The 9,742-nt window shown below is 42.0% G+C and overlaps 1 protein-coding gene across 4 annotated transcripts; it reads right to left on the reverse strand.

The window, feature by feature from the left end:
- Positions 1 to 3,349: 3,349 nt before the first annotated feature.
- On the reverse strand, positions 3,350 to 6,916 carry LOC147879890 (putative metallophosphoesterase At3g03305). Of its 4 annotated transcripts, none has more exons than XM_087371866.1 (4): positions 6,369 to 6,916; positions 5,996 to 6,237; positions 4,827 to 5,770; positions 3,350 to 3,738 (listed from the first exon to the last, which is right to left on the reverse strand). In XM_087371866.1, the coding sequence occupies exons 1-4, from the start codon at positions 6,802 to 6,804 to the stop codon at positions 3,657 to 3,659; spliced, it is 1,704 nt and encodes a 567-aa protein (XP_087227992.1). In that variant the 5' UTR covers positions 6,805 to 6,916; the 3' UTR covers positions 3,350 to 3,656. The 4 variants fall into 4 exon arrangements, with proteins under 4 accessions (XP_087227992.1, XP_087227991.1, XP_087227990.1 ...); XM_087371865.1 differs by having other exon boundaries at positions 4,466 to 5,770; XM_087371864.1 differs by having other exon boundaries at positions 4,133 to 5,770.
- Between the last annotated feature and the right edge of the window lie 2,826 nt (positions 6,917 to 9,742).

The raw sequence follows: 9,742 nt of genomic DNA on the forward strand, positions 1-9,742 counted from the left end.
CCTACCACATCTACCTCCCTTAATCACAAATTTCTATATACATATATAAAGGTTTTCCCAACAAAAAATTCTCTTTTTATTTTTCTTTTAGTTCTCCCTTTTTTATGGTTAATATCTCCTCCAAAATTTTGTTGCTAATTTTCGAGCGTTGGGTTTTAGTACCTAATCTTTTTATTTTAAACTCTTACACTATAAAGATAAAAAGTATTTTTTCTAATTTCTCTAAAGAATTGAGTTAAACTAACTAAACCCATTTAAAAATGTAACCCTCTACTAAACCACTCCCTAGCCTACGCGATAGGCTAACTCTCCTCTCAACTCTGTGAACTGACCCCCTTCCCCCGACTACTAACTCCTAGCCTATTTAAGAGCCCTAAGCTATGCGTAGTCTCATCGTGCATCTAATTGCTACTACGTATTACGCTCATGGCCTCCTCACCTCCCTAGTCGATGATAACTACCTCCTTCAAACTGTGCATTGTCCTGTACAATCCAGCCCTCCTGTGCGGATCTCTCTAGTGCTCCCTACTCCCTAGTCTCTACGTACTGGCTCTGCATAGTGCAGACCAACGATCCCTGGTCCCCCATGGCCCCACGCGCCTTGTCTGCTGGCTCTGCTGCTACTGTTGCATGGATGCTACTATGTTGTACCTCGATTGCTGGGTCGCCCAAGCATCAAGCTCTGCTTTCCACACGTAAGGATGGCCTCGGGTGCCATTGTGCCTTCATCTTCCGCATGTTCTGCGAGCTCTACCACACCATAATAGCCAAGACGAACTCTAAAGGTAATTACTTTTACGTACATTTCATCTTTGTTGGCTAGCTTCACTTATGAGCTACAACCTTGCTCTTTTGTTGTTTGGCGTTACTTTTGTAGTTTTTGGTTTAGTTTGTCTTAGTAGTAGTTAGAGTTAGTATGTCTTGTTATTTGTCGGTTAGTGTCTGCTAGTTGGTTAGTATTAGGTAGTTAGAGTTTAAGTTTTAGGTTAGTGATAGTTAGTTTGTTTGGTTTAGGGTTTAAGTGGTAGTTAGTTTGTTCGGTTTAGTTAGTGGTAGTTAGTTTGTGCGATTTAGTTAGTGGTAGTTATTTTGTTCGGTTTAGTTAGTTTGTTCGGTTTAGGGTTTAAGTTTCTTAGGACGTTTTCAAGTTGTACAATAGAACGTGATTTGGGGGTTTGGGGGATGCCCAAAGCCCCAAATCGTGTTCTATTGTGCAAAGAGCCCCCTCCTCACCCAAAACATTTTCAAGTTGTACAATAGAACGCGATTTAGGAGGCCCCAAATTGTGTTCTATCGTAGAGAGAGAGAGAGAGAGAGAGAGTGTGTGTGTGTGTGTGTACAAAAGAAAGTGATTTGGACGTTTGCGTGATTCCCAAACCTCCAAATGGCTTTCTTTTGTACACTCTTTTTGGAAATCATTGTGGAGCCTAGAAGCCTATTATGTGCCAGAGAGAGAGAGAGAGAGAGAGAGAGAGAGAGAGAGAGCCAAAATAAAGTGTGTTTGCAAAAGAAAGCGATTTGGAGGTTTGAGTAATTCCCAAACTTCCAAATCGCTTCCTTTTGCACAATCTGAGAGAGAGAGAGAGAGAGAGAGAGAGAGAGAGAGAAAGAGAGAGAGAGGTAGGGGTGGAGAAAATTCACTGGGGGGTGCTCGAGAGAAAGTTCGATGGGTGTTGGTATCGAGAGAGAGAGAGAGAGAGAGAGAGAGAAAGAAACAATTTGTAATTAGTATAAACTATTGTGAGAGCCATTTTTCTCAGGTATCGTTCATAGTAATGGGCCACACGTGCGGACTGAAAGGTCCCACATGCACAATGAAACATCACATGTGCATTAATGAACACACATGCACATTTATGGCCCACACGTGCACATCGATAAGCGTGCCCATGTGCTCTTCAAGTGCCCTGATCGAGTCAATTTTGTCTCAATCCCTTGTCTTCCCCCGTCAAGTACTCTCTCTCTCTCTCTCTCTCTCTCTCTCTCTCTCTCTCTCCCCCTCTCTCTCCCTGCCTCTCCCTCTCTCTTCCCTCCTCACCCCTGACATTTTCAAGTTATAAAATAGAACACGTTTTGGGGGATGCCCAAAGCCCCAAATCGTGTTCTTTTGTACACACGCACACACACAGAGGAGAGAGAGAGAGAGAGAGAGAGAGGTATGTACAAATGAAACCGATTTGGGGGATGCCCAAAGCCCCAAACCTCATTCTTTTGCATATATATATATATATATATAGAGAGAGAGAGAGAGAGAGAGTTGATGTGAGGTGGCACGTATACCGAGACGACATGTGGTCTTTAAATAGCCATAATGAGCCATACAAGGAGACATTGCCACATGAGTAATAATTGGCCAATTAAAGCCTTGATAGGCATGCCAACGGTCATACAAGACCCACTCTCCTTGAGGCTCGTATTTTCTCTCGATAGCGAAGTGCCATCCATGTCATTGATCTTGAGCCACCATGAAATTCACCTCGTGGAGCGCTCCACCACGCCATGATCATGCACCACCACTCCTCTCTCTCTCTCTCGTGCTCGATGGTGCTTCATAGCCATTTAAGCTCCCATCATACTACAAACAAACGTGACTCTAGAAAATTGTACAAATGAAAGCAATTTGGGGGTCTAGGAAATTCCTACAAGTGAGAGAGAGAGAGAGAGAGAGAGAGAGAGAGAGAGAGACGTGCGGGCTTTAAATATCCATAATGAGCCGTAAAGGAGACGTTGCCACACGTGCGTAATGATTGGCCAATTAATGCCTTGATAGGCATGCCACTACAAGACCTAACTCTCCTTCTCGAGGCTCGTATTTTCTCTCGCTCACTAAGTGGCATCCTGGTCATTTAAGCTCCCATCAATTAAGCTCTGACCATGGTACAAAAGAAGGCAATTTGGGATTGTGAGCATTTTTCAGGGAAGTCCAAAAGCCTAAAAAGGAGACACTGGGGGGCGGGACTATATATCCTGTTTTCCATCCAAATCAGAAATGCTACATTGCCTTCCCTCAAACTATTTAAAGTGTCCGCATTTCTCTGGTCCAGTTCTTTCTCATCTGCTGCCCTGTCAACAAACTGCTGTCAGGCATATCAAGCCAACCACAGCAATGCTCATGTGCAGCTTTCGACCTCACGCCCATGGTCATTGTGAGTGCAATTGTCAGAATTTTTCTGACACAAATGAAGGAATTTTAGATATTGTTTCCTATCCTTGCATTTTTCAAGCCTGCAAATTCACTGGACAAAGGACTCAGGTACACGGAAACCAAGCCCTGCTAACTTGCATGGTCAGGACTATTAATGATACGTATTTCACTCTCATCTATAAGGCCTTCAAAATTTGTGCCCACTGGTAGTTTTTTCATCTTCAAATTAAAAGGCTAAACTCAATTTAGTAAGTAAAATAAGAAACCCTTGCTTGGGTAGCAAGACCTCCATTAGGCCTGGCAATACATATGGAGATACAAAGATCTGGCACCAGAGCCAAAGCTACATGGTTTTCATCCACAGCAAACATGCAAACTTCAGCTCAAAGCCCTGTAAATGTGCCCTCCACTCTCATGTGACTCAATTTCAGTATGAGCTGCCAAGCCTCATGTGGCACTTCACCAATATGCTACTTGTGTTTAGATGTAGCTCGTAGAACTGCCGCTACCATCAAGACTGGCACAGGCCATGCAAAACCAGGAGAAGCCAAGAGAGCCATGATACCATAGGCGCCAACAAGAGCACATGCTTGCTGCAATAGTACAGAATTTGTATCAGTACTCAACCGACCCACCAATTTCCAATGCATAACAGCATATGTACAACTAAGAAGTTGTGTTTCAACAAGTCCAGGAGCCACAAAATTGTTCGAGTTCTTAATAGATCATGCCAGAAATCAAAACCACCAATGTCAGAACAACCATGCATGACTGTGATGAGCTGTAAATCCTGTAAATTCTTCAAGAATGAGAAAGTTAGGACATTGAGGTGCTTTAGAAAGTAGGCCTCATCAACTTTCGCATGCAATAATACTTTCTTTTCGAGTCTTTTGAAATTCCACATCTGTTTTTTTCAACATTCACAGTTTTCTCACAAACTTCACGCACACTAAATCAAATATTGTGATCCATTGCACAGAATCTTACCCCAAAATGGACAAACGAGACCAATAGGCAGCCTGCCATAATAAATATTCTCAACCACCTGGTACTTTTATGTTTCTTCTGGAGTACAGGTTTCAATGAATTCAAGTGTGGCCTGCTCATGAGACCTTCAGTTGGTATATTATGTGTACTACTGTCGCTACGAGCAGCAGGATTGCTTGACATCAAAAAGTTACATCTTTCATCCTCAAGCTGTTCTTTCTTCTTGAGATATGTAGAAGCACACAACTCATATATAGATCTTTCTGCTGACAATGCAAAGATAAGAGTAAACAGAGGCAATAGTATGAAGTAAAAAAACGGAAGAACAATCACCATCAGATCAGGCCATCCTAGGCCAACCTGAGAGGGCGTTTTTCCACCATGGACTGTCCAGCCTAGGATAGACATATAGGCTATAGGGTAGCCTTCAGCAAGGACTTGTCCCCAGAACCAAGGGAAAAAAATCAACCAGGTAATTGTTAGCAATTGGCCCCACCAAATGGCTCCATTTCCACATCCCTGTACGAAAAACCATAGGAACAATTGCAAGGCCTTTTTAACTGTAAACTTCTGCTTTGAGTCAGGATCGAAAAGAGAGAGGACCCATTTACTATAATATCCATTCTTCAAAAGAAAATAGAAATAGAACTTTGGAAGAATAAACAAAGCCACGATAGTAGTAAGGGCAGCCCACATGAAGATGGGAAAGGTCTCATCCCATATCAAACCCATCACAAAAAACTCTGTCCATGTCTGCTTCAGTCTGCCAATTCTATTGTTGAGCGAAAATGGCCTCAAGCTGCTGCACGACTCCTGGCCCACTGAGTCTACCACCACAACTTGCAGGACATATCGTGTTGGAGAATGGTCCAAATATTTGGTACTATTCCAACGTGATACATAAAGAAACCTTGAATCACCAATCTTGGAAGACATATGCATCTCGAGCTCCTCCACAAGGACTAGCTCTCCTGTAATAGAGTCAAAGAATTTTGCCACGACTGAAACTAAAGCATGTGGAGAAAACACGAGAGCCCTGACTGAATCCATTCTGGACGATGACAAAGGAAAAGGCTTTAACCTCTGCATTTTTTGAGAATCAAGAGGGTAGGTTGGAACCACCAAGATGGGCAACTGGTTCCCAGTAGATGCATTGAGGCTTGAAAAATCAAAATCTAGAAAAGATGCATGGCCATCATCGATGGCTATGATGCGGATAATCGTGCAAATTCTCCAATCCCCCATTTCCCATTCCCAAAACTCTCCATACCTGTCTTTCAATCTTGATTCACAACTGTTTGATGCCCGTGACCTTAAGGGATGATGAGTATAATGCTTCAGAAGATTAGTCCCAAAATTGGTGTGCAAATGTCCACAAATATAGGCCAAAATGGAATGTTCTGCAAAAATTTGCTCCAGCCTATTCCTTGTTTCAGTGCTTGCCGTAAAGGACATAGGAAAATGCCCAAAAACTATTTTTGTGATCTTCTCAGGAACACAACTATCCCATTGGCTTAGCTCCAGATCCATATTTCGGAGCTGGTCATCAGTTGGATGCCCAAACAAATTACAAGGTCCCCGAAGACCAATGCCCATCGATGTATCGATTCCCACAAATAAGTGTTTCCATCCCCTGTTCTAGAGAAATTCACAATGGGAAGGGTCAGGTGCGTGAAAGATAAAAATGTCGCAGCGCTTGAGAAAGTACATCACATAAAAGGTATCATCTCTTCATTTGCAACTTGTGCGCGTCGATATTAATGACAATCACAATAAACTATCGGGAGGACCACCACTGCAAGCGAAAGTGTGAAAAACTTCATCGAACAAAATCAAATCCTTGGTGGGTTCTTTAGAGATTACCATCAACGTGACGCTTTGAATAGTATTTGTCCGATTCCTCAGAGCGCTAATGCTGTACTTGGAGAAATAGTCCAAGGTACCACCAACCTCGGGGACACCAAACTTGTCATGGTTGCCTCGAAGGTCGTAGAAGGCATACTGAGGCAGACCGCTGTCTTCAATCACCTTACTCATTGTCTCCCCATATTGAACCCATTCTTCCTCGTCTTGTCTCCGACTCGTGCGATCTTTGCTTTTGGCATCTGTTAGGCGTAATGTCAGCTCAGCATTCGCAAAGACTGAAGATAATCGATCTTTTATTAGCAAATTCGAGCTTTGTTTTTCAAGCGCACAAGGCAACAAAAAAAAGCAACTGAAACCTGTGAGATCAAACCTGTAAGATCTCCCGTGATAAGCACAAGAGCCGGATTGACGAGAGCAAGCAATGGTCCCAGGGATGTTTTCAAGGAACGAGCTCGATCAGCATGGTAAGAACTGATATGCAAATCGGAGAGCTGCACCAACCAGACCACTCCATCCGGCGCATGATCGGCACGAATGAGTTCTCTTCCATCTTGGAGCGTGAAGTGTTGGGCCGTGGCCGGAGGAAAAGCAAAAACCAACAAAATAAATGGACAAAGGCAAGCCATTCGGTCGACGACAGGTAGCTCTAGCCTCTGATGCTTCTGGCCTGAATTTCTCCTGGAGGCAAGCGATGTAATATTCCATCTCATGATCCATCCAACCGCAGCAATATGTAATATTCTATGATCATTGTACCTTGCCTTCCCGTACGGCAAACGCATGTCCTTCTCCGGTTGTGCGTGCATGGGGAGGGGTTGTTATCACGCGTGCCAATTTCCACTCAAATCACCCACACGCAAAACTTTTCTTTCGGCTGCCAATAGTAAAGAGAGGCATCGATTCCCTGGGCAACCTAAAAAGTTTTGCCTGTGGCAGTGTGGGCAGTGCTGAACCCTCAGAAGGCCAAGTGTCACAATCTCTTAAACGTTGATCTTCATGAAGATCTATGGTGGAAATTTATGCATTTTTTGCTTTATTTTGGCAGGGCAATCATACTTTTAACTTTTACTCTCTTGCTTTCACTAGATGTTCAGCTTTTTGGCCTTGCAAGGGCCCTTGCCTATGGGATGACTTGGCTTTTGTGTAGATGGACCATGTCTTTCATTTGTGCTGACCCATTAGTTGTGTAGTTAGTACTAATATGTGGTTAGTGTGTGTAGTTAGTACTAATATGTGGTTAGTCTGTGTAGTTAGTACTAATGTAATGTTTAGTGTAATTAGGGTTGTTAGAGTAGAGGTTGTCTCTAGTACTAATGTAATGTTTAGTGTAATTAGGGCTATTAGGGTTGTCTATGGAGTATCCAATGAGAACCCTGGTGGCTCATTTTCTCCCCCTTCTCCCTAGCAGCTCATCTTCTCCCCCTTCTCTCAACCTGGAGTTTGTCTCCCTCTTGCTCGGCATGCATGCTACCTTGCTGCTCCTACCCTCTCCTCCTCTACCCTCTGCCTTGCGGCTCTACATGACTAGTGCCTTTGACTGCTTTTGGTTCGATGCATGGCGAGTTCGGCGTGACGGCTCATCTTCTACTGGCGAAGCTTTCTGGTCTTGGTATGATGAATTAGAAAGATGTTCTCTGCTCGTGGTGTGATGTTTTTTGCTTTTCAGAGGCGATGCAGTTTGTGGAAGTGGATTCGAGGGGCGATTCTCTAGCTTCTTGGGCAGGGGTATTAATTTCGCTAGACCTTTATTTAAGGGATGTATTCCTGCGTATATAAGCCTTCGTCTTCGGCTTCTAACGTTCATTTCATTATGGATTTGCACCGCCAAGCTTCTGACCTGACCCGCTTGATTGTTTGCAAAGGAGCTTGCAAGGGAGTTTCATGGATTTCTTTTGTGTTATTGCATGTATTCATGTCATATCGGCTATGAATGTGTGCATTTTTGTGGCAACAATTTGAGGTTGCTTATGTTTGTTTTTTGTTTTGCAAGTTAGAACCGTGGCACCAAAGAAGATCTAGAAGGGTTTTGCCATTTTACAATTTCTTGACTTCGTTGTTCGTGAACTAGTCTGCCAAATATTCGATTTTTGATTAATACACTGTGTAACTTAATGAAACTATCCGCTGTCTTTTTGTGAGTGCCCATGCATGGTAGGAAAACTCTGTCCCGTACTAGAATGTTGTCTTCAAATCCTGTTTCAATGAAGTCATATAGTTTGATTACAATTTTTCGTTAGCAGACCGTGCTATTCTCGTATACACGCATGTCTTCTTCACGATTCTCTTACAATGTCTCTACAAATAAGCGGAGCCTGCTTCTATCCTGTCACATCACATACTATTTCGGATATTAGAGATGGTCGAGTGTGAAGGTTTGTCTCCTCACCAGCTCTTCGATTCATTAGGATGACGACCGTAAGATTTGTTGCATCTTGTTTGTTTGCAAGTTCCTTCTAAATCACAGAAGAGTGAGGTTCGTATGGAATTAGCATGTGCTCTAGAGTCATCTTGGAACTAACACTTTTCAAATGCTTTGTTGTTCAAAGGAGTTGTGAGAATGGGTTTAGATGTTTTGTGCTTGCTCAAAGGCTTTGTTGTTCAAGTTATGTGAAAGATGAACTACACCAAAAAAACTTATCACAAGGAAACTTACCGTAGGTAACATGGTATTATGGCTTGCACATCATCATCATTCACAGGCATGACCAAGGAATGGATAGAATCATAAGATTTGGATATAGATACATATATTCAATCCATACAATCATGACTAAGAAAGCCAACTTTGTTCTTAAAAGACATCCACAAGACACGTTCACAAATGCTTTCAATAGAAAAATATCATTCTCTTGGCAGTGGAACATCGATATTCAATTTATTATGGACCCTTATGGTGCTACATCATATTGTACTTCCTATATCACAAAAATGGATAACACCATAACCACAAACTTGACAAACTATGAAATAATGTATGCAAGAAGCTACAAATACCCAAAATCGATTAAGAAAGATGGGAAATGCATTCTTGCATGCACATTGCACAACAAATGATGGAACAACTAGCATCTTTTATTTCATTATCATTGCCATTGCACAAAGCTTCACATGAACCTGTCAATTTATTAGCACAAATGAACTTGACAAGAGAGCATTAATTTTAAAAAGGAAACATCAACATAAAAAATTATATGCCAATTCAAAGAACATAGCGTGCATGTCAATCGTTGAGAAGTACTTCAAGCGCTAGGGTATGGAAGAGGTTTGCCTTGCAGGATTTGCTTTTGAATACAACCATTTTGGCACAATTTCCAAAATAAGATGCAATCCAAAAATAATAAGATTTGTCAAATTCAATAGATGAAAGATCCAAAAACTACTACAAGGAACAACTTCTACTCTAATTCCCATTCAAAGATGATGAGATTCAACATCTTAATGAATTTGGTTCTTGGAAGGATGCTATTATACTACACAACATAAACAACTTCAACTTCAACTATGAAAAACTCTTGAAGAAAGGTGAGTGCATTGATGACTTGGTTGGGCCACGCAAAGTTGATAATACAGAGAACACCTCAACCCCAAATGACCCTATAGATGCATATGATGTTGTCGTGGATATGACAAATCTTAAAAAAACTCCATGAGTTGACAATTTCATAATACCCACGAAGAAAATCATCTTGTTGCCTAATGAGGAATACTTCATGCGAATTAGGAGCCTTAACAAAGAGCAACTAG

Source organism: Dipteris shenzhenensis, chromosome 33 (assembly GCF_047967505.1).
Source record: "Dipteris shenzhenensis isolate YYH24624 ecotype China chromosome 33, Dip_SZ_1.0, whole genome shotgun sequence".
Taxonomy (NCBI): Eukaryota; Viridiplantae; Streptophyta; class Polypodiopsida; order Gleicheniales; family Dipteridaceae; genus Dipteris; species Dipteris shenzhenensis.